The 26,095-nt window shown below is 40.6% G+C and overlaps 1 protein-coding gene across 19 annotated transcripts in view; it reads left to right on the top strand.

The window, feature by feature from the left end:
• The window catches only part of TENM2 (teneurin transmembrane protein 2), a 1,331,635-nt gene extending 1,307,485 nt beyond the window's left edge, over positions 1-24,150 (top strand). For 18 of the 19 annotated variants that reach the window (XM_077327160.1, XM_077327169.1, XM_077327168.1 and 15 more), the window contains 4 exons: positions 4,891-5,187; positions 6,572-8,186; positions 10,410-10,540; positions 12,068-24,150. In XM_077327160.1, the coding sequence (XP_077183275.1) occupies positions 4,891-5,187; positions 6,572-8,186; positions 10,410-10,540; positions 12,068-12,829 (2,805 nt within the window). In that variant the 3' untranslated portion in view covers positions 12,830-24,150. The remainder of the gene's footprint in view (positions 1-4,890; positions 5,188-6,571; positions 8,187-10,409; positions 10,541-12,067) is intronic. The other variant, XM_077327179.1, reaches the window with a different exon arrangement.
• The last annotated feature ends 1,945 nt before the right edge of the window (positions 24,151-26,095 follow it).

The raw sequence follows: 26,095 nt of genomic DNA, 5'->3' as shown, positions 1-26,095 counted from the left end.
CTGAATTCCTGCAGAGTGGGCTGGGATGGGAATTGGGCTCACACTTGCTGTAAAAATAATTTGGAATAACTTTCTTGTCCTCAAGAAAGGCTTGGGGTCTATTTCCATATTGTTTGATGCGCTGTTTAAATTTGGATAAGAGAAAATGTTGCTTAATCAAAGCGACTGTAAAATATAAGATGAAGAACAAATTCCCAGGAACTGATGAATACTTCTTAAGTAGTCATTGCTGTCAAAAGCTATCTAATTTAAATACTTCTACTTTATTAATGGTGCATTCACAATTAAATTGCTTAAGAAGCTTTATTAGATTACAGCGCTGGCCTGGATTCTTTAGTCTGTCTCCAGTGAATACAGTTATTTATTTATTTTTTTATTTTAAAGTCTTTACTGTGGAACATGCCAAGTTGATGGTTCCAAATGTATGAAAGGTAAAAATGTATGAATAGCAAAAACTGGCATTCATGTGATATAGATACTAGCAATTAGGACCCAATTCAAAGATTATGGCTGCTATGTGAAAGCTGCTGGAAATATTTTTACATGTTGGTGACTCTATTTGGGAGGCTATAATGATGAAAAGCTGCTTAACACATGGATTACGCTACTCATGTCCAGAATGTCCACCTGCTGCTGTGGCCTCTCTTTTTCCCTCCCTGACTGGACATATTTCCGGAAATATGGAAATATTTCTGCAAGAGCATGCAGACTCTTGCTATAGTACCAACACAATAAACAAAGAGTGCTAAATAATAGAGAGTACAAAATGCTAAGACGCGGCTATTATTTCCAGGGCAAATGTAATATGCATCAGCCCCTATATTCTGAGTTGTTTTTCTAGCATGCTTTCCATTACCATGACCAGTTTGGAGATACCTTGTTGAACAGCAGTCCAGTAGAGAATAGAGAGATTTTTTTTCATATCTGATTTTGAACTTATGGTCTTTTCTGTGAATAGAAAGCAAAAAAGCATTCAAAATACTACTAATGAAGGTATACTCCAGTCAATGAAGGACTGGTTCATTGCCTTCCTTCTGCATACTGATGGTTACTTCCATTTCTGACTCTGTAAAGCATCTAATTAGGGCATTTCTGCACATCGTTAAAAATAGTGTTATGCCAGCTGAGTGGCATAATGCTACATATAATTGCACCTCCTGGCCCCTTCTCACCTTTTTTGCTGTCTCACTGTTCTCTGCCACCATTTTGTACTTCTCCCCTCTCAATCAAGCTAGGCAGCCAATCTCCTTTCTCCATGCTTTAAAGGGCCCACAATGCCTGCTAATTTTTTAAAAATCTATTCTTCTCCATTGAAATGCCTATGCTTTCCATTGAAATCATAGATGCATAGTGCTTCTTTATTGCCACCGCTTATGGAATCATGAGTCTTGCTTCTTTTAAAAATAAATCTTGTTCCTGATTGGGGGGGGAGCTTAGAGAGGCATGCTTTGTGCTACAACTTTTTTTGGGGGGGGGATTTTTTGCCTTTGCCTGCATGATTGAATACCTATTTGTTGCTCCAGGCAGTTCACTTAAAAAAAAAAAACCTATACCGGGGAGAAGGGACAGGGAGGAGGGTGCAAGGGCAGGACATTGGAGGCAGAGATAGTGCTTCTCCGCCTCCATGCATTTTTTTTCCTGGTGGCCTGTTGGTTGCTCTCTGGTAGGTAGCATTACATATGTCGGTGAATCCACTTTTGGGGATTCACCAACTAGTGCTTTAAAATGGAAGATGTAGCCAGTTGTTTACTGCTTAGATGCTGCATGTTGGCGACAGCATGTAGAGGGGCCAGAATATAACGACAACAAAACGTAAGTAACTCAGTACTTTTAAAGGGTGCAGAAATCCCCTTAAACTTTCTTACCAGCCAGAGCTATTGCTGTATGAAAAAGTTGGTAGATCCAGGTGCCCATGGAAAATGGGGTTACAAGGTGAGACTCTGTAAGGTATAGATTGAACTTGGTCTTTTAGGCTTGTTGTAAGATAAATAAGAGGTTCTAGGACATTTCCTTAAGCATTTGCCTTTTTCAATTCTATTTTCAAATGTTGTGCCATGTGTCATGTTTCCTATCTCCCTCTCCATGGGAGAAATCTTCTTTGTCCATTGGCTTAATGCTGTAATGAGTCCCACATCATTTTGGACTATCTAAGGAGCCCTGTTTGACCATTGGAGATTATTTTATTTTTTTAAGTGAGATGAAGCTTGTATCTTTAGCAATATTTTTTGATTTGCTTCTGTCTGAAAAAAATTATTCTAGTTTTTCCTCTTGGATTTTGTTCCTTTCCAGCCTTGTTTCCTGGCAAGGGGTGACAATGCTTAGTTCTAGTTAGAGTTACCAACCTTGGGTTTGGAGATTCCTGGTGGTCTGGAGGCAGACCCTGTGGAGAGTGGAGTTTAGGGAGAGAAGGAACCTCAGCATATTATAATGCCATAGAACTCACCCTCTAAAGCTGCCATTTTCTCCAGGAAAATGCCATTGCCCAGAGATAATTCATAATTCTAGGAGATTGCCAGGTGGGGATGCCAGTCCCCAACTTATTGCTCATCCCTTGGTGACAGAGATCCCTCTGGAAAAAATTACTGTTTTGGAGGGTGGACTCCATAGCATTATACTCCAATGAGGTCCCTCCCATTTCTCATCCTAGAGCTGACCATTCTATTTTCAGGCTTCTCCTGGAGGCAAACTTAATTTTGGAGTTTGGTTTGAAATTCCTTATTGGATAAGAAATTGATTCCTAGTGCAATCCTATGCAGAACTCCTTTATTTCAGTAGAAATGAACTCTGCATAGGATTTCACCATTTAATTTTGTTTGCTTATTTCTTTCACCCATTCTCTAAGACAGGCCCCAGTCCTTCCTTAAAGAAATCAAGTCTAGGTCCCATGATACTTTTAGGAGCCCATGAAAATGCTTCAATGTTGTTGATATTTTTAATCAGAAAGAAAAAATTAACTTTTAGGGTCAAAGAAAATATTTGAATTTTTTTCCACATTAAATAAATGAAAGGTTTATGGCCCACAGAAATCTATTAAACTGAAATAAGTTGAAGTATATATAATTTTTTAATATTGAAATTATTTTGGTGGGAAGGGATGAAAAGGCAGAAGTACCTTGTGCCCACAAAACTTTTAGGGCTCACAAAACTGTTTTATATTTTCTTAAATAATAAATGTAGTACCAATAATTTATTTTCACACCATTAGGTCTTGAATATCTGACTATAGACATAAAATACATACATAAATAAACCAAAATAAATATACATATAATTCAAATCAAAAGGTCAGTCACATTAACTGCCTCTGAGATAATTTAACAATTCTCACTGGAATTTACTAATTTATACTATGCTAATTTATGCTAATTTATAAGAGAAAATGTAGTTTGCATTCAGGCAACACCATTTAACTTTACAGCATTTTTTATGGCAGATTCCTGGATTATTTCATAAATACGCATGTTTCTTAATAACTCACTTTTAATATAGAGAGAGGTGTCTTAATTTTGTTTATATCATAGTGCAACCTAGGTAATTCCTGATATGATTTCATTTGGAAAATGACCATTCTCCTATATTTGTACCAAAAATTGATACATAAATTCTTAGTGCTTGAACCGTTCCAGTCTGGCTACTAAACTGGCCATGGGGTGGAGGTGGTTCTGGTCACCCTTATGGATAATCTCTGGTGCCTGCTGGATTGAGGTGGTTTGGGGCCTCTCATGCTATTAGATCTGTCGGTGGCATTTGATATAATCAACCATGAGCTGTTGGTCCACTGCCTCTCTGCTGTGGGTTCACGAGGAACAGCCTTGCAGTTGCTGGTCTCTTTTCTCTGAAACTGGACACAGAAGGTTGCCATGGAGGAAAAACAGTCATGCAGTTACCAATTTCAGTTCAGCATTCCACAAGGGGCAGTTCTGTTCCCCACACTTTTCAACATCTATATGCGCTCACTGGATCAGCTGGCTCAGAGCTCTTGGCTGGGGTGCCATCACCCTTGGCTGGGTGATGACACCCAGCTCTATCTCCTAATGGACAGCCAGACCAACTCCTCCATGGAAATATTTACTGGTTGTGTGGAAGAAGTGACGGTCTGGCTGTCCTGAAACTCAACCCTTCCAAGAATTCCTATGGCTGAGTAGGAAAGATCCAGATCAGGGATCGCATCTCCCCTGCCTGGATAGGATACAATTAGAAATCACACCCTTGGCCAGGAATCTGGAGGCGACCTTTGATGCCTCCTTGTCCATGGAGGCTTAGGTCATGAAGGTATGTATGATATGTTTTATATGTTTTATTTTATGTTTTTATTGGGGGTTTTATATGTCTGTAACTTGCCTCGGGCCTCCGGGGAGAGGCGAGGAATAGATGATAGACCGACAGACAGACAGACCAACTAGCATTTTTCCACCTAAACCACGCAAGGCTACTAGTACCCTATCTGTCCAGGAGCACCTAGCCACAGTGATAGTCACCTCTAGGCTGGACTTCTGTAATTCACTCTATATGGGCCTGCCCTTTTCCTTGACTCGGAAGCTGCAGCTGGTGCATAATGCTGCGGCAAGTTTTCTCACAAGTACATCATGGAGAACACATATGCAGCCAGTGCTGCATTGGCTGCCAGTTGTATTCTGGATTATATTCAAGGTTTTTGTTCTGATCTTCAAGGCAATTTGCAATTTGGGCCCAGTGTACTTGAGGGGCCATCTAACTCACTATGCCCCTCGCAGAGCCTTGTGCATTGCGAATTCTGACTGGTTGGAGGTCTCTATTCTAGGCAAATTTCTTTACTGCAATGAACTTACTAAGTGCTACTTTTTGTATGTGCTAAATTGCATATCAGAAGTACAAATCATTTACTGTGTCCAATCTCTTTTATTTGAACAGGTCCATGGTAGGAACTTGCTATCTATTGATTATGACCGAAACATTCGCACAGAAAAAATATACGATGATCACCGGAAATTTACCCTCCGTATTATTTATGATCAGCTTGGGCGGCCTTTTCTCTGGCTACCCAGCAGTGGACTTGCAGCTGTGAATGTGTCTTATTTTGCCAATGGGCGACTGGCTGGACTTCAACGGGGAGCTATGAGTGAAAGAACAGATATTGATAAGCAAGGCAGAATTGTTTCCCGCATGTTTGCAGATGGAAAAGTATGGAGTTACACATACCTAGAAAAAGTAGGTAACTCTTTATCTGAGCAACTGCATTATGTACAAGGAAGTCTGTGCATTCTGGAATTTATCTACATGTATACATATGTAAAGATGGAGGAAAGGTCAACATTCCAATTGTTTGAAATATTTGTTGTTTCTAAAGTAATCAGCACAAATGTTTTGTTTAGAGTTCAGCATTTCTGTAATATTTTAACACTAAAAATGCATAGTGATCCTTACTACTTTTCTTTTATGACTGGCCCATTTATTTCAGTTTAAAATATAATAAGATAATTTGGTGAGGTTGGAAATCTGGTTGCCATTGTTGCATGGCAACAATGTTTTTTAAGTGTGAATGGCATGGGGGAGGAATCTGGGAGTACCTACACAAGCTTTAGGATTGTCATCCCCCCCCCCCCCCCCGTCTCTGGCAAGGGGTAAGAAATAGGGTTGCCAGTTCCAGTTTGGGAAATTCTAGGAGATTGGGGGTGGAGCCTGGAGAAGACACGGACCTTGGTGGAATACAATGCCAAAGACTCCACCCTCCAAAGCATCCATTTCCTCTAAGGGAACTGATCTCTATAGTCTGGAGATGGACAGTAGTTCTGGGGGAATTCCAGATTGAACTTGGAGGCTTACATTCCTAGCAAGCATAGCCTTAGTCAGTCTCTTGGACTGGGGACTCCAGCATCTCCCATAGAAGAACATTTTTTTCCTCTCACTAGGCAATGATTAGGCCTGACATATGAGCCTTGCTTATTGCAGGTTGGTATAGTAATGGCATGCACAATTAATGTTTTCATATGACAAGGTGCTGTGCTTATATTTGCCAAGAGGTGACTGCTGAAAGTCACTTCCCAGTGAGAAAATGATAATGTACATGTACCCTTTCTTCCCATTAAGATTAATACCATAGACTGAACCTGACAAAACAATAGCTCATCTCTGAGCTTTATTTATGGAATCTGAACCCTTTCTTAAACCATGTTTTTCTTGCTAGTGTTTCCCAGTCTTAAGACAACTGCATACTATGTTTCTTTAAAGTCTGTACTTTTTAAAAACAACAGAAGACTGTAGAACTATCATTTAAATTTAATTAACAATAGTTAATAGATGCTAATAGTTTCAAAAATGTAGCTGAGAAGTGTTTGTAATTTTGACAAATGTACTTTGGATTCACATGTTGGTTTGATTTTTTTATTCATTCTGCACACATACATTTGCAATATTTTAATGGCAGTGGATAGATTTGTCGCATACAGTGACAGAATTATTTGTGTATATGCTGTATGTACGTGTATTGTAATTCTAAAACCCACTTAGTCTATTCTTGAGCTCACCACACACATGTACAATCAGGAAATGACCCAGTGCCATCTAATTTGCATTTTTGTTTCTTTTGTAATAGTCCATGGTTCTGCTCCTTCAGAGTCAGCGGCAGTACATCTTTGAATATGACACTTCAGATCGACTACATGCTGTCACTATGCCCAGCATTGCACGGCACACCATGTCCACCCATACCTCTATTGGCTACATTCGAAATATTTATAACCCTCCTGAGAGTAATGCCTCTGTGATTTTTGATTACAGCGATGATGGGAGGATTTTGAAAACATCTTTTTTAGGAACTGGTCGACAGGTTTTCTACAAGTATGGGAAATTATCCAAGTTATCTGAGATTGTGTATGACAGCACAGCAGTGACTTTTGGATATGACGAAACTACTGGAGTTCTCAAGATGGTGAATCTACAGAGTGGTGGATTTTCTTGTACTATTCGCTACCGTAAAATTGGCCCTCTGGTTGACAAACAGATTTACAGATTCTCTGAGGAAGGTATGGTCAACGCAAGATTTGATTATACCTATCATGACAATAGTTTTCGGATTGCTAGCATCAAGCCTATAATAAGTGAAATACCTCTTCCTGTTGACCTTTATCGTTATGATGAAATCTCAGGCAAGGTAGAGCACTTTGGAAAATTTGGAGTAATCTACTATGATATAAATCAAATAATTACCACAGCTGTGATGACACTGAGCAAGCACTTTGATACCCATGGGCGTATTAAGGAAGTTCAGTATGAAATGTTTCGATCACTTATGTATTGGATGACAGTGCAATATGACAGTATGGGCAGGGTAACCAAAAGAGAATTAAAACTAGGGCCTTATGCCAATACAACTAAATACACCTATGATTATGATGGCGATGGGCAGCTTCAGAGTGTGGCAGTCAACGACAGACCTACCTGGCGTTACAGTTATGATCTCAATGGGAATTTACATCTTTTGAATCCTGGAAATAGTGTCCGATTGATGCCACTGCGTTATGACCTAAGAGACAGGATTACACGCTTGGGCGACATGCAATACAAAATCGATGATGATGGCTTTCTATGTCAAAGAGGGTCTGATATATTTGACTATAACTCCAAAGGACTCTTAACAAGAGCTTACAACAAAGCAAATGGATGGAGCATTCAGTACCGTTATGATGGTGTAGGAAGACGAGCTTCTTACAAAACTAATTTAGGGCATCACCTTCAATACTTTTATGCTGATCTTCACAACCCTACCAGAGTAACCCATGTATATAACCATTCAAATTCGGAAATAACCTCTTTGTACTATGATCTGCAAGGTCACCTTTTTGCTATGGAAAGCAGCAGTGGGGAAGAATATTATGTTGCCTCTGATAATACAGGTACACCACTGGCAGTATTCAGTATCAATGGCCTCATGATCAAGCAACTGCAATATACTGCATATGGGGAGATATATTATGATTCTAACCCTGATTTCCAAATTGTGATTGGATTTCATGGAGGACTATATGACCCCTTAACAAAATTAGTCCACTTTACTCAGAGAGATTATGATGTTTTGGCTGGGCGTTGGACATCTCCTGACTATACAATGTGGAGAAATATTGGTAAGGAGCCAGCTCCATTCAACTTGTATATGTTCAAGAGCAACAATCCTCTCAGCAACGAACTGGATTTAAAGAACTATGTGACAGGTGAGAAACAGGCCATGGTTTTGAAATCAAAGAAACACTATAGAACATGTTATGAGTGGTATTTTGCATATAGAAAAATATCCTGGTGCCAGAAGAGAAGTCGAGGAATCATACATGGGATAACTGGGGGGATTAATATATCTGAAACAATTGGCATCATATCATAAGAAGTATAAAAAGAAGGTTTCACCACTCAAAGGCATGTAGTTCTTAATCCTTAGTTAAGACATAAGGAACCATTAAAAAAACAGGGCATAACTCTATCAGTGCTTTGGGCTTAACATATGCTAAAATCAATGGGATTTAAGCACACATTATTATTATTATTTAATTTTTATTCCTCTGTCTTTCAGCAGACTCAAGGCGGATCACAGCATAATTAAAAGCATATTCCATTCTAAAATACACTATAAAATCTAACCAGGTTAAAATTCCTAATATAATTGCCCCAAAAGATTCCCAGTGTGATGTTGGGGGTGGGGATGCTATAAGCCTCCCTGAGGAGTATAGTCTGGCTAATTGAAGTTGAATGATTGCTTATTTACACAGCAATTACTTGTACACAAATTAAGACAAATGCATTAACAAAGCAGGGCATATTTTTACTATTATTAAGCGTAATTACTTTGATTGTTACTAAACTGACTGGCAGAACAATCAAGAGCCCTGATCTTTATGCACATGAAATCAGCTTGCTTGACTTAAAATGCCCAAGGCTAAGCAAGAGCTTTGTCTTTGTGGTATATTAAAGTAACTGTGTTCAGCATCTTTTACGACTTTGACCTACTGACACTTTACAAGCAGACATCTCATTGATTTACAGAGGGAAATGTTGTCATGTAGCACTTCAGTCATGTACCCATTTAATTCAGTGGTGTTGAGTCATTGCCTTGAGATTCATTGTGGACTTAGTTGAAGTCCATTAAAACAGGCCAGAGTGGGGGCTGAGAACAGCTCCTAGGATCCTAATATCCTGGCTCCAAGTGTCCAAGAAATAAAATTGTTGATGTGCAAACTCAAATTCAATAGGAATAAGAACTAAAACCCAAGAGGGAAAAAAGAGAGAAATCTTGGCATTTTAAATACCATTTAACAACCAAAAACTATTGAGCTATGTTTAGATTCAAGTAAGTATAAAGTGCATGCTTTGAGTTTGGGTGGAAGTTCTAACATCTTTCTCCATTAGTACTCATTTTGTTCTTAGTAAAATCACACAGTCCTTGAACTAGCTTCTGACTGTTTTTTCAAAGAAAGTCAATTAAGTTCTGTTCAACAGAAACTCTTTTCAGAGCAAAATAAGCAGTAAGTTGTAATTAAGGCCACAGTAATTTTCTTAAGAACAAAAAAGCCCTCCCCCCCAAAAAAAAATAAGCTATTATAATTTCAGAGAAGATGAAAACTTCAGAAAAGGCAAATTATCTTTAAAATGAAGCATGACTAATTCATAAAAACTACTAAGAGCTATGTATTCTTGTTTATTCTTTGGTATTCAGGGTTTTCTTCAGCTGGGATGTGCTCTTGAAATGACAGAAATCACTGATCAGTGGACAGAAAGTTCCATTCAGGCCTTGGGTCAGTGCTCACCCACTGGTGAACGATCACTTCCCAAACCTTCCCAAAGTGAACCAGGAAATATGAGGAAATTATATAAAATGCATGCAATGTCTAGCTTAGCTTTGATGTGTCTGGTTCAGTTAACAACTGTAAGCTGCTTTGAGTTCAGGTAGAGAAAAGCAGCGTATAAAAACAAACTCTTCTTTATTCCATAAAGAGAAATCAAAATATTGGGAATATAACCCTATGCACAAATATAATCATCAAGGTAGTGTTAGCATATATTATAGTGCACTTGTGGTCACAAAATGAGATAAGTATTAGCAAATGTTTTGAACAAACAGACCCATGCTATAGAAGCTAGTAGTAATAGCAGGAGCAGGAGCCATAGTAGGAGTAGTAGGAATAAAAACACAAAATAATAACAAGGACAAATTATGATTCTGGAGCTCAGCAGGAAGATAGTTTAAGGATTCTGGTGAACTCAGTAGCCAAGAAGAACATTATTGTTTGTTTCTTGTTAGTGTTCTTGTTTCTTAATACAAATGAAGCAGCACTTGTTCTTCATGCTTTCAGGCTAAAAACACTGAAGCTATATCCTGCCTTCTAAGCAGATATTAAGTTTCAGTGCAATCAGGTCTCACACACGTATTTACTTTTAATTCTTAGATGTGAAGAGCTGGTTAGTGATGTTTGGCTTTCAGCTCAGCAACATTATACCTGGTTTCCCAAGAGCAAGAATGTACTTTGTGCCACCTCCTTATGAGCTGTCAGAGTCTCAGGCATGTGAAAATGGACAGGTAAGCAGAAGTACCACCAAATTAATTTGCTTGAGTAACATTGTAGTTGACATTTTATCAATATGTCAATGACAAAATTGTATCTGACAGGCTGAGTCTATCGACAACACTGAAATAAACTGAATTGGATGGATCTCCTGCTATACATCTTTATTTTCTGTCCATGAATACTGTTAAACTCATTGCAGTTTTGTTAAGCACTTTCAGTATTTATCATTAACATGTTGCTTGCTTAACAATTATTATTGATCATATTGTCACCTTGTAATATCACTACTTTTATACCTGTTGTGCAAGGCAGTAAAAAATGTGACAAGCAATTATTCTTCTATTAATACAAGTTTCATGTATGACATCAAACTACATGATTAACTAGAAGTAGGTTTAAAAGCCTTAGCCTGCTTAACACAGCTTTTAATCTATGGGGGTTTAGTTACCATATTAGCTTCTTAGTTTAATTTAATAAGAATATGAAAGAGATCATCTCTCAGAAAGCTAATTGAAAGCTATCTGTTGTCGAGCAAGATGCTAATTGATACACTGGTCTACCACCACCACCCCAGAATTATGAAATTGGAGCAATTTTGGACTAATTGTTTTCCAAACTCTTTGGAAGAACTCTGGGATAAAAAGGAACATGAATGGATAGATGTGTCGGGAAAGATTTTTCCTTGCTGGAGATCCTGGATAGCCGCTGCTAGCCAGAGTCGATGAACTGAGCTAGTTAAACCAATAATCTGACTTGGTACAGCAACATTAGATGTTCAAAAGTCCAAAATCCCCAGTCCGTTTACTGAAGTAATGATTGTCTGGTATATAGCCAATTGCAGCACAGTTATTGTCCCTCATAGAGCTCAGAACTGTAGTAAGTCCCATCTGATCATAAAAAGTACTTTTAGCAAATTACCAGTTACAAAGCCTCCCTCTCTAAGCAAAAAATAGTGCATACATTTTATAAAAGCATGGGATTTGGGTACTAGTGTGTTAACTACACAGTTCAACAATATGTTTGTAAAAATAGGTAAATGAGGCCATTTCCACACTGTAGACCCCGCACCAGGCTGCAGGCTGGAATTTGAGCCAGGGCAGGTTGCCCTGCCTCTTCCTGCTTCCGCAGGAGGGAGCATTTGGCCTGGTGCATCTCGTCTGCCTCAAATTTGTGCTCCTGCATGGGAGTTGGAGCAACAAAGTTCCTGTGTAGAAACTGTATGAATGGGGCTTTTAATTAGTATTGAATAGGGCTGCCAGCCTCCAGGTGGTGACTGGAGATCTCCTGTTATTAGAACTGAACTCTGTGTGACAGAGATCAGTTCACCTGGAGAAAATGGTCGCTTGGAACGTGGACTCTGTGCCATTATACCCCATTGAAGATCCTCTGCTCCCTGAACCCTGCCTTCCTCAGGCTCTACTCTCAAAGCCTCCAGGTATTTCCCCACCTGGAGCTGGCAACCCTAGTACTGAAGCATCTTCTTGTAGCCTGCATTTCCAAGTGCTCTGTAACTTGCTTTTTTTCTGTTGTTATTGTAGTTAATTACTGGAATCCAGCAGACAACAGAAAGACACAACCAAGCTTTCATGGCCCTCGAGGGACAAGTCATATCTAAAAGACTGCATGCCAATATTAGAGAGAAAGCAGGTCACTGGTTTGCCACTGCCACTCCAATTATTGGCAAGGGTGTCATGTTTGCTGTGAAGGAAGGCAAAGTGACAACGGGTGTTTCAAGCATCACAACTGAAGACAGCCGAAAAATTGCTTCGGTGCTTAACAATGCTTACTACCTGGAAAAGATGCACTATAGTATTGAGGGGAAGGACACCCATTATTTTGTCAAGATTGGCTCATCTGATGGCGATCTAGTTACCCTGGCGATGACCAGTGGGCGTAAGGTGCTAGACAGTGGAGTGAATGTCACAGTGTCTCAGCCAACCCTTCTCATCAATGGAAGGACTCGAAGGTTCACAAATATTGAATTCCAGTATTCCACCTTGCTGATGAACATACGTTATGGCCTGACGCCTGACACTCTGGACGAAGAGAAAGCAAGAGTGCTGGATCAAGCTCGACAACGGGCCCTGGGGTCAGCCTGGCTCAAAGAGCAGCAGAAGGCACGGGATGGCAAAGAAGGCAGCCGACTATGGACTGAAGGGGAGAAGCAGCAGCTTTTGAGCACAGGAAGGGTGCAAGGCTACGAAGGATACTATGTGCTCCCAGTGGAGCAGTACCCAGAGCTGGCAGACAGTAGCAGCAATATTCAGTTCTTAAGACAGAATGAAATGGGAAAGAGGTAACAAATTAATCTGCTGTCATCCTTGCCTGGATGAATCAGTAGCTAGAACTGTTATCTCCTCTCCTAAGGAGATGAAGACCAACGGGGCACTGGGCTGAGCTACTTCGGGATAGTAAGTGGCAACAAAGTTCACATTTTTTGAGTGAAATGCTGCTGTCCAAGTGATTAAATACCACGTCCTGAAGTGACTAAAGCCGGACTGAAAACTTTAAAACATACAAATTCAGAAGTACCCCATAAATATTACCCACTTGTTCTGGGTCTAAAGAAAAAAAATCAAAACAAAAATATTGAAAAGGATGGCCTCATCTTATATTACCTCACTCCATTCACACGTGAGCAAACTTTCAAGAATTCCAAGAGGGCCACCCACCTACACCAGACCAGCTGAGAGGCTGCTTGTTTGATAAACATTTTAGAGGTTTTTCATTTACAAACAAAATACAGGTGCATTCAATACATGACTTCTGGGGTGATTTGTGTGTAGCAACTGGAAGAAATGAGGAGAACAGGAGCAACAGAGCACTGGAAATAGTAACAAATATATATTAAAGAATATAAACCTGCACTTTTACTCCGACCCTGCTTTTGTCTGGCCTAAAGTTAATTTATTCAAAGAGGGCAGAGTGTAAAGTTCAATTCAAAATGGTGGCTATAAATCACTACTGAGAAATTTCATACTCTGTTTGTCTTTGAAGATTCCATTGTGGACAGTATAACACAGTTACAGGGTGTAGTCTGTTTAGATTCAGTAGTTTGTTGGTATCAGTTCTAGTAGAGCTGTGGGCATTGTGTTAACACTATTGCAAATGGGCACCAATTCAGATCACCCTGTACATACATCAGCCAGAAGGCACAATCACTGTTTTCAGATTTAAAAAAAAATTAGTGTGTTTGTTTGGTCAAGAAACTGAGACAATCACATGATAGTCACCAAGACAAAAAATAAATTAAAAAATAAATTAAAAACAAGTCTAATAAGAACTTTGGTACAGAACTTTTTTGTAATATACATGTATGAATTGTTCATTGAGTTTTTATATTAATTTTAATTTGCTGCTAAGCAAAGAATAGAGACAGGCAAAGATAATTTATGGCAAAGTGTTTAAATTGTTTATACATAAATAAAGTCTCTAAAACCCCTGTGAATTCAACGTCTTTTGTTTTAGAAATGTTCTGAGAGAAATAACCAAAATAGTTCTCTCTTGTAGATGGGGAAAACATTTTGAATTTTTTTTAGTGTGTAATATTTTCAGAACTGCAGAATGATGTAGAAATGTTATGATAATGACATATTATAGCAAGATCACAGGGGTATTTGCCATGCTTCACTATGTTTCACTACCCATCCTCATCTGTTAGAGGAATCAGTAGTAAGCAGATCCTGTGCCTTCACTTGTTTTAAAGGATGAACACAGTCCAGTTGGCAGTGACTGCAGTCTCTGCCATAGCCACTTCACACGTTACGTTTTTAATCAATTAAGTAAAGTGTAATAGACCAAAGGGAAAAAACCTGAGTAATCAAATGTGTGTATTATACAGTGTACATTTGCTGCAGTGCCGGGTTTCGCTGCTGCTCCCCAGTAAACATGTATTTGATGGCAAACTTGATTGCAAGTTTGTGGTGTAATATATGAAGAATCTCATGTGCAAGTCTAGCAACACCTTCCTACCACCACATCTTTCCCTTTCACACCATAAGAAACCATGATGGTTCACCAAGAAAGAGAAAACTGCAACAATGGTCAGTAATTAGACATTTAAATGCTTCAAAAACTAAAGAGAGATGTGTATTTATTTCTGAAGAGTTTTCTTTCTTTTTTCTTTCTTTTTTTAACATTTTCCAATGAATAATTTGAGGGGAAGAACTGAAAACAAACTTCTTATGAACAATTTACTCTCAGCACTGACTTGCTAGACAAGTTTGAAACCTGGATCGATTTGTCCAAACTGCTGGGTGTTTTCACACACACTAAATACTGTATTTCCAAATCTACTTGGCAACTGGATTTTACTGTGTAAAATGATGAACTGCTAAAGTACATTGGAAGTGCTTGATTCAGTGTGTGGGAATGTATTAAGTGTTATACATTTGAAAATAAATAAAATTTAAAATTTAAAGATAATATTGTGAAATACTATGTTAATTACGTTCGTCAAAATTTTGCTAGGCAATGCTTATTTATGAAATATGAAAAACAATTCACAATATTAGCTAATTACATGAAACCTACTGTTTTTAAGTCAAGGTAGAGACAATTTTACTTTTTTAAAACTACATATTTTGTTCTTAGGATGAACTAGAAGTCAATTTTTTTAATGGAGGGGGGATAAAATCTCCAAATAATAGTGGCAGCACTTGTAGCTTTAAGAAACCATTGCTTTCAGTGGCCATTGCTAGGAAACCACAACAGTACTGCTAGCCTTCAAGGTGTGGTTTCTGTCAGTAACAAGCAGGGGGAAAGAGGCAGTACTCTTTCCAGGGTTTTGGCCTTTGTGAGAGGAGACAGGGAAGACTGAGAATGAAAAATGGCCTTTGAAAAGGGCCTTAACCCCTAGCTCATTATAGCCTAACCCCAAAGGAGAGAGGAAAGCTGCCCCTGCTTGGCCCCCCAAGTACAGGTTGCCCCTAATGGGATAAGCACTGCCTCTCTTACTTTGAATGTAGCTCCTCTGCTACAAGGCTGTCATAGCCCATGAGAGGAGGAATTGTGGCAAAGACAGCAATCACTGGGTTACTTGCTACCACACTACTTGTATGTAGTACTACCTGGAGCCTGTGTTGTTCAACATATTTATACATCATTTGAATGAGAAGGGGTACTTATTAAATTTGCAGATGATATTAAACTGGGAAGGATAGCAAACAAAACAGGATGATCTTGATAGGCTCGATAAGTGGGCTAAACTGTATATAATGAAATTCAACAGGAGCAAATGTAAAGTTCTACATTCAGTTAGGAAAAACCATATACATCAATATAGGATGGGGAAGACTTGTCTTGGCAGTAGTAAGTGCAAAAAGGATATAGGAGTCTTAGTAGGCCATACATTGAACATGAATCAGCAGTGTGATTCAGTGGCTAAAAAGGCTAGTGGGATTTTGGGTTGTGTCAAACCCAGGAGGTGATGGTACCGTTTTACTCTGCTCTGGTTCGGCCTCAGTTGGAGTACTGTGTTCACTTCTGGGCACCATAGTTGAACAGGGATGTAGACAAACTGGAGCATGTCCAGAGAAGGGCCACAAAGATGGTGATGGGTTTGGAGACCAAGATGTGTCAGGAAAGACTGGGGAAACTTGGTCTGTTTAGCCTGGAGAGGAGATGACTGAGACGGGATCTGATAACCATGAAGAGGATGGAGCAGAGTTGTTCTCTCTTGCCCTGGAGGGACAGACCAGAACCAATGGCATGAAATTAAATCAAAAGAAATTCAATCTAAACATCCGAAAGAAGTTCCTGACAGAACGGTTTCTCAGTGGAACAGGCTTCCTCAGGAGATGGTGGGTTCTCCATCTTTGGAAATTTTTAAACAGAGACTGGCTAGCCATCTCATGGAGACACTGATTCTGTGAAGGTTCAAGAGGGTGGCAGGTTACAGTGGATGAGTGATAGGGTTGTGAGTGTCCTGCACAGTGCAGGGGGTTGGACTAGATAACCCAGGAGGTCTCTTACAACTCTATTATTCTATGATTCTATGACTAACCCAACCCCAACTGATTGCTACTGTTCAGCAGTGGCCACCTATAAAACCCAGTGTTGGATAGTGATTAGAGTGTTGGACCCTGGGAGATCCAGCGTCAGATTCCCATTCTGCTTTGGAAACTTGCTGGGTGACCTTGTGCCAGTTACACACTCTTACTAAATCTAACCTACCTCTATAGGTTGCTGTGAGGATAAAATGGAGGCAAGGTAGTGTAAGGTAGTGGTCCCCAACCTTTTTATCACCGGAGACTGGTCACCGCTTGACAATTTTACTGAGTCCCGGGGTGGGGGGTAATCTTTTACCAAGGGACGTCGCTGCTGCTGCCTGAGCCCCTGCTCCACTTGCTTTCCCGCCAGCGTTCCTGACTTCCCGCCGCCCTCTGGGGGGCGCTGCCAGCAGCATCTGCGCAGTGCCATGCCAAGGGGGAGCCCCAGCCATGGCGGCAGCTGGAGAGCACCAAAGTTGAGCCAGTGGCAGAGTGGCAAGGCAGCCCCCAAGGCAGCAGCCAGGGAGGAGGATGACTGATCCATGGACCAGTACCGGTCGCCGGACCAGGGGTTGGGTACTACTGATGTAAGGTGTTTTTGGTCCCCATAGTAGTATAGAAGTAGGGTATAAATGAAAATATTGGTGAAGATGAGGGGGCAGATGGATTGATCTGTAAATGGGAAGGAAACAGGGAAAAGAGAAAACATGGGGATTTCTAGGAAGTTGAATATAGAAGATATTGTGGGGAAGGAGATATGTGGGAAAAGGGATGGTTCATATTTAACCTATCCTCTCACAACTATACTGGCTTGAGATTGAAGACCAATTCAAGATTTTGGTCATTACTACTACTACTACTACTACTACTACTACTATATTTGTATATCACCCTTATCCATATGGGCATGGACAACAATTAAAACATTCAATAGAATCAGTTATAGTAATAAATTACTGTAAAATACAGTTAGGTAAATACAATTTAAAAACCCATCCCCACACCGTTCACACCCTTAAAGCTCTTAAATAGTCTGGGGCTATCATACCTGTGGGATAGCTTCTTCCCAAGATCTGCAGACCAAAATCTGCTCAGGATCCCCAGCCCCAAAGAGATCAGATTGGCCTCCACTAGGGCCAGGCTTTTTGGGCTTTGGCCCCAGCCTAGAATACTCAACCAAATGAGGTCAGGGCCCTGGTTCCACAGGACTTGGGAAATGGAGCTGTTCCTCTGGGATATGGTTGAGGTCAAAATAATGTCTGAAAGTGCTGGCCTCCCTGCTATAAATCCATTAAATCTACTCTAGTTAAAGGGTCCTATCACCTTTCCCCTGCCCCTTTTCTTGCAGGATAGAAAAAAATTGGGCAGCAATTTGTAATAGTTGAATATTTTTAATTAACTAATGTAACTAAATTTTATATTGTGTTTTATCCTATTTATGTATTTCATGCTGTTGAAACCTGTCCTGAGTTACCAGTGATGACAGGTAAAAAATACAATTTAATAATAAAAATAATAATTTTTAAAAATGAGATACTAGCTGCAAGTTATTGAAGGCTCACCACTGTGTAATGGGGCCCAACCCAACAGCTGACACCATGTAACCTGGCTCTAGTTTTTCCAGGCAGAGGTTGTAAAGGGAAGGGAAGGGGGAGGAGGGGAAACTGAGATAACTCACTTGAGTGCAGTTAACCCGCCCCCCTTCTCCCAGGAATGACATTTCTTTTTCTTTTTTTAGCAAAGTGCCTGGAGCAAAGAGTACTCATTTAATAGTCCAGGCAAAGCAAAAAAAAAAAAACATTTCCCCCTACAGTTAATACACTAACCATGCCTTTCTAAGCCTCCCCCCCCCCCCCGATTCGGGGCTACAAGACTCACGAATACAAAAGGGGTGGCATTGAAAAGAAGCACTATGCATCTTTGATTATATGCATAGGTGGCTAAATGGAGAAGTTTGATTTTAAAAATATTAGCTTGCCTTGCGGCCCCTTTTAAAATGGGAGAAAGGTGAATGGCTGACTAGCATGACTGACAGGCGGAGGAGAAGCATGTGTATAATGTTCCTCTCCTCTGCCATTACAGGCAGGCATGTGGAAATAATTAGAAGCATGAGAAAGTGGCAGAGGGAAGCGAGAGAGCCAGGAGGTGAGGAATGGCGGAAGGCACATTATTTTTTAGCATTACGCCAATGTACAGAAATGCCCCCAGTATTTGCCTGTTTCTAGTTCCTTTCTGAAAGCAGACCAATCTAATCTGATGGTATGAAGACTATATATAGGAAAGGTCTGTGCACTAATGTTTACATTCTTACAGTGCAATTTTAGACAGAGTTATAATCTTCTAAATTCATTGACATCAACGTCATTTAGTATCTGAAAAGTTCCTCCAATAATGAATCACTTGGAGAATGTTTACAGCACTCCAAGCTTCGCTGACAAATAAAGGGCAGCAAAAGCGTGGAACTGTGTACTGGGAACGATACTTAATGCTAGATACTTTCTTAAAAGAACTTGATTTTATATTGCCCTGAGCTTTATTCTCCTACAATGCCACAGCTGATATTATTACTTTGGTTCTGCTGACAGTCAGAGGATTACACAGGTGAGCTAAGCGGGTGGCAGCTGCTTGGAATGTCACCATTAAACTTGCTGCAGTTCCAGCCTAGGTGCAAAGCAAAGGAGATCTCTACAGAAACAACATGAAGGTTTTCCTTTGATAAGTCATGCAGATGTCTACTGTATCAGATGGAAAATGGATGCTTCTTTTATGCCTTTTACTATTTTTTCCTATTTTAAATTATTTCCGCCAAAATGTACACATTCCTTCAATCAGTCTTTCTATCATGTAGAATGACTTACTTAGAGAAGACTAGCAAGTTGCTGGTCCACTAGAGCAGGGGTCGTCAACCCCCGGTCTGTGGCCTGTTACTGGGCCGCAAAGGCCTCAGTAATGGGCCGCTATGCCTGCCTCTCCCCCCCCCCCCGCAGCAAAAAGCTCATCAGGCCACGAGAGAAGCGGCCGCCAAAGCGGCCGCTTCGCTCGCGGCATGGCTAGCTTTTTGCTGCGAGAGGGGGGGAAGAGGTAGGTGCAGCCGCTGGCATGCCGGCGGACACAAACGCGTATGCGCGGAACTGCCGCTCATGCGAGTTAGTGTCCTCTGGTGGTGAAAATGTACATGTGCGGCAGCTCCGCACATGCACGTTTTCACCACCAGGGGTGCTGCCGTGCATGCGCGGCGCCCGGGCCCCCGGCTCTTCCCCACCCCCAGAGGCGGTCCTCAAACCTATAAAGGTTGGGGACCGCTACACTAGAGGGTAGAAATTATATTGGCCACAACTAATCATCTGGGCCCTAATGGAGCTGTCAAAGTTCTGCAGAACTTGTAAAACAGCAACCTTCCACTAAATTTCCGATGCATTCTATGTTATTGAGTGTAATACCAGAAGGAATTGCTGTATAGGCAAAAGAATTTTTCTTTCATGCTACTACGGCTGTGAGACTCATTGTCTTTATTATTACGGTACTAGATCAGTAGTCAAATTACAAAATACATAAAACATCTGGCATTAACAAGATAAAAGAATCATTGATAACTAAAATATTATAGAATTTAAAAACATTTCAGCTATAAAAATCATTCTGATTTTAAAACTCACAAGCATTATCTCAAGCAATTGAGACTATCTCTACCTAAGTTCGAATCCACCCAGCTCTTCCTTTTTTTTTGATAGCTCTCCAAGCAAATCTGGCCACAACAGAAGTTATTTTTGTGCTTTTGTCTGACAACATGTCTGTGATTGCCTCTGATTTGGGCTTATTCTTTAAGGAAGGTATAAGTTCTCCCCTGAATTGATCGTATAGCCTACATTGGAGTAATACATGTTCAGATGTCGGCCGTGAGACTCAAAGTTGCACACGGATGACAAAAAACAGAACCTACCGGTCTTGTCTGACTGGATGGATAAGATTGGAGAATTGTACAAAACAGCAAAACTTACCAATTTAGTCAACCGAAGGTCGACTGAAGAGTTCCAATAACATTGGCATTTTTACATGGACTACATCAATAATTAGATGTTAGATAATAGATAATATAGATAATAGGGGCTAGATAATATAAAAGATTTAACAATAAAAGGTAGAGCTGGTAAATACGGTTAATATGATGTATACTACTGTTCTATCTTTTAAAAAAAATACTAATAAAAATAAAAAATAAAAATGTGGATACATTTGCACTATAAGAAGGCTTATTGTTACATGATCCTCCAACCATGTCACAGAATTAATTTTCTGGTCCTATTTTTTCTGCATTTTTAGTTCTGTTTTTTTGCTGGTTCAGCTGCCTAGGTGGCAAATGTGTATGTTCCCTTTCTTCCAAGAGCAAAATGACCTGATCAAAGAAAAGCTTTTTTAAGGGGAAGAAAATAATATCTTCTCCAGCATAGAACATTTAAAATTTTTATTGATGTGTAGCTAATCTTGTCATCGTAAGCAAAGTTATCCCTTTCTGTTGACCTCAATGGACTCAATTGATTGCTTAGGAGTGTGCTGTAAAATAAATCCTGGTGGCAGGCCAGATATAGCATTCACAGTATTCAGAACATTCAATCACACAGAAGACTTATGTGGCTTGGAAATTGCAACAAAGGCCTTTTTGGTACACCTTCCCTAAAGGAGGGGAAATCAGGATTTACATGATGATAATGATTGTCGACGTCATCAGGAGGAGAGAAACAAACTTTGTCTAACTGTTCTGTCTGTTCTGGAGGCAAGCAGGGAGGAAGTATGCTCAAAGAAGCAGGAAGTCTCCAAATGAGCCAATCAAGACATTGTTGTTGTTGTTGTTGTTGTTAGTTGCAAAGTTGTGTCCGACCCATCGCGACCCCATGGACAATGATCCTCCTTGCCTTTCTGTCCTCTACCATTCCCTGGAGTCCATTTAAGCTAGCACCGACTGCTTCAGTGACTCCATCCAGCCACCTCATTCTCTGTCGTCCCCTTTTTCTTTTGCCCTCAATCGCTCCCAGCATTAGGCTCTTCTCCAGGGAGTCCTTCCTTCTCATGAGGTGGCCAAAGTATTTGAGTTTCATCTTCAGGATCCGGGCTGATCTCCTCTAGAACTGACCAGTTTGTTCGCCTTGCAGTCCAAAGCATTCGCAAGAGTCTTCTCCAGCACCAGAGTTCAAAAGCCTCAATTCTTTGATGCTCGGCCTTCCTTATGGTCCAACTTTCACAGCCATACATTGCAACTGGCAAGACCATAGCCTTGACTAGACGTGATCTTGGAGCCCAGGAAGATAAAATCTGTCACTGCCTCCATTTCTTCCCCATCTATTTGCCAGGAATTGAGAGGGCCAGTTGCCATGATCTTAGTTTTCTTGATGTTGAGTTCAAGCCAACTTTTGCACTCTCCTCCTTCACCTGCATCAACAGGCTCTTTAGTTCCTTTTCACTTTCTACCATTAGAGTGGTATCATCTGCATATCTGAGGTTGTTGATATTTCTCCCTGCCATCTTGATCCCAATTTGTGACTTCTCTAACCCCGCCTTTCTCATGATGTGCTCCGCATACAAGTTAAATAGGCAAGGTGACAGTATACAGCCTTGCTGAACTCCTTTCTCAATTTTGAACCAATCAGTGATTCCATGCCTGTTTCTCACTGTTGTTTCTTGACCTGCATATAGGTTTCTCAAGAGACAGAGGCGACAGTATACTAGGCGACAGTTGAGACATAGAAGACTATTTGAAAAATGTCATGAAGTTCCTAATCTAACTTTGCTAAATACACATAAATTCTGATTCCTCCTGCAGGTTATTCTTCATATGTTTTTGAATCTTGCACGCTACAGACCTTGCAAATTCCAACTAGGGATGTGTAAGAAAGAAATTGGTTGCTTTGGGGTTCAAATAAAATCCTTAATTATAAAAAATCCTGCAAATGCAGATGTAGACCTTTTTCACTTTTGAAATATGCCAGGTAGAGACTACGCTTTCTCCAAGCCTGCCTTCACAAGTGGTCAGGACTGAAGTTTGCTTGGTAGGGAAGCAACACAAGGGAAAGAACTGGCTGCCACTATTTGGATACTGCATTCTGTGCCCAGCACGCAACTTATTTTTTGTGCATTGTTGTGTTCATGAAATTGCATCATATACAGAGCACCACTAGTGACCCTTTGAACCCTCTAAAATCCATGTACCTGAGGGATGTGCTTGTCATCAGTACAAAGAGTAAGCTGTTCTTCTTGCTATAGAGGAGAAAGTAACTGAATACCTGGGGTATTTTCAGCCTAATCAGGAAAAATACCTTATTAGCCAAATCTCAACACACAATCAAGGGCATACATGATATTTTCAAACTTTTTAATAGAAAATAGCTGCTCCGGCTTATTCCATCAAATGTCCTGTCCCCAATGATTGCAAATTAGAATGCACCAACTGAAGGGAAAGGGGGCTACAAAACAGTTTATTTCTAATTTGAAGTAAAACCAGATAATTATATTTTAACTCGGTTATAACACATTAAGCAAAATTTGGATCAGGACAAGGGGATGTTTGATCCCTTCCCCTATGACACATGGCTGCTGTTTGCCATATCTATGTTTGTCCAAAAAGGCATACTATACTGAGCCAATTGTTTGATCTCTAGGCTAAACACAGAATAAATCCTGGGAGCTTGGTATATCGAATTTGCAGTATGCATCTGATACAATAAGTCTTAGATATTTCAGTCTGTTTTGAAAATATTAAACTCTGTGAGAGGCAGTTTTTGTTTCTTAACTGTAAATTTGCTATTCTTAAACTAACTTGTGGCGCAGAGTGGTAAGGCAGCAGACATGCAGTCTGAAGCTCTGCCCATGAGGCTGGGACTTCAATCCCAGCAGCTGGCTCAAGGTTGACTCAGCCTTCCATCCTTCCGAGGTCGGTAAAATGAGTACCCAGCTTGCTGGGGGGTAAACGGTCATGACTGGGGAAGGCACTGGCAAACCACCCTGTATTGAGTCTGCCATGAAAACACTAGAGGGTGTCATCCTAAGGGTCAGACATGACCCGGTGCTTGCATAGGGGATACCTTTACCTTTACCTTTAAACTAACTTAGATACTCTTATAGAAACTTTGAATAAACATTTTAACAGCAAAAAAAAACCTGCTTCAGAATTAAGTCTGAAAATTAATAAAGAATTCATTTTCACCCACAGTGATGTCAGGCAGAAGGCTGACCTAAGTCCAGCCTACAGCTGTGGTTAGAAACCAGGCTCAATCCACCTGGGTATTGCTCCATCACTATAAAGCCACATGATGGCAGTGTTATCAAAGTCTCTGAAACAGCCACTGCATTACATCTGCTGAATCTACAGCTGGTTCTTTGCTGTTCTCAGTAGACAAGAGTTCGATTTTGTAACCATTTTCTATTGTGTTGCAGGACTTTCATTTAAAAAACAACAAACACATGAGCTTTTAATGTAGACTGAAATTTTGTTTGTAAGAGTTTATCAAGGAAGAGGAAATACAATGAATGGCTTATTTTACATATAACATTAATGTTGGAGCGGTTTATATTTCATTTCTGGCACATTTTATTGTTTGTGATGAATTTGAATACCATCCTATTAAAAATTTCTGATTACCTTTCTGGAATCATTTTTTTCAAAAACTGAGCCAAACTTCTTACTTGATGTTAATGGGTATGATAGAATCATTCTTTCATTCCACTGAGGTTTTAATCAAGATGGTCACCCTGGAATAGTATGGAGCCGAGCAGTTTGGTGCTTCATCTTTCAATGATTTTTAATACATATTAAGTGTCTACCAGTAATATTAGAGTTTGTATACTACTTTGCATACATCTCACCAGCAATCTATACAGCAACCTTGTCAGGTTCACTGCTCATGTTTGGTTGAGGCTGGCTGACACAACAACATCTGCTGGTCCCCCAGAAACCCCCTTCCATGACCCAAACCAAACTGACCTCCCTACAGGTTCATGTTAAAAGTTGCTCTTACAATATGAATCTGTTATAATATTCTGTTCACTTTTGGAACCGCTGTTGTGATTACTGTTACTATGATTATGATTATGATGTGTAGCCATGATGTTTTATGTAAACCGCCCTGAGCCTTATTGGAGGATGGTATAGAAATCCAAGAAAATAAATAAATAAATAATTCTAGTATTATCAAGCTCAAATGCAATGAGACATCCATTTTCCTTCGCGGCTACCAACCGATTCATAAATCTGGCCAAAACATATTTTAAACTGTCTTTCTGTTTTTCACAAATTCAAATATAGGAGAGGGCGTAAAGGGAAAACTTTAAGATCTGGAAGATTACTGAAGATCTAGAGGACTACTGTGGTAGATTGGAGGGATTTATGTGGTGTTGATCCTTGGTTAAGATCGTGGTAATGTGGCTGGCGAATTAGCCTTAGTTAGTGTAGGGGGAGGGGGAAGCTGGAAAGCCCCCTGTTAGGAGAGCCCTGTGAGGATGTTAGTATTGTTAGGCTCTAGTTGTTAGGAGTGGGATTGGGTGAAGGGAGGCATGGATAGGAAGGGTCTTTTTGTTGAGGGAAGAGTGGGTTGGTTGTGTTAGGGTGGGATAGTTTTCTGGTGAGAGCTTAGAGTGATAGGTTAGAGTTAGATTAGTATTAGGGTAAAGCCAGATTGCGTTGGAAGTGTTGAGGAGTGGGGGAAGGGGATAGTAGGTTAAGGGGGTTTTGTGGCCAGCAACATGGATTGTGGGTGGTGCTGATTTTTTTTGAATGCCTGTAGCTGTGATCTGCCATGCAAGTACCTCTGATTGGGAGGGGAGGGGGGTACAACCCTACCCAGTGATAGACTTCCAGCACTTCTGGGCCAAGGGAGGCATAACAGTGGGAGGAGGTTCAATAATAGGGGAGAGGCGAAGTACACAGATCCACGAGGGCCTCGAGGGTTCTCACATTTGGTGGCCTGGTTGATATGCATGCTGCCTTTCAAACCTCCATCCAATCCCCAGGTTTGGGGGAGTGAGGGCTAGGGTGGAGCCAATGCTAATGCTCTGTAACACCAAGTCAATTAAAAACAAATCCTTGACTCTGCAGGATTATTTCAGAGGGCATGAGGTAGACCTGGCATGTATCACCGAGACCTGGGCACATGACAGTGAGACTGTCGCCCTAAAAGATCTTGCACTGCCCAGTTTCTTGGTCTTGCATCAGCCCCAGCTTAATGGTAGGGGGGGTTGCAATCCTAGCCCAGAACACCTACCTCTGGATCTTATGGCACCATCGATTGCAGGGATAGAATGTGTTGGCATAGGGTGGGAGTCAATCAAGAAAGTGGCCACCTGGATGGTGTACCGCTAACCCACCACACCCCTGGGTGCCCTGTCAGGCCTGCTGAAGGTGGCAGCTGCTTGGGAATTGCAATTCCCCAGGTTGTTGATTCTGGGGGATTGCAATATCCATACAGATTCTCCATCCCTAGGACTTGGCTAGGACCTGGCATTGGTCATGGCAACACGGGGGTTCTTGTAATTTATTGCTGGTCCCACCCATCAGGCTGGCCTTGATCTTTGGTGCAGACGTGGAGGTAG

This window comes from Paroedura picta, chromosome 3 (assembly GCF_049243985.1).
Source record: "Paroedura picta isolate Pp20150507F chromosome 3, Ppicta_v3.0, whole genome shotgun sequence".
NCBI lineage: Eukaryota > Metazoa > Chordata > Lepidosauria > Squamata > Gekkonidae > Paroedura > Paroedura picta.
Note: the sequence above shows the minus strand (reverse complement) of the source record. Positions and strands in the feature narration are given on the sequence as shown.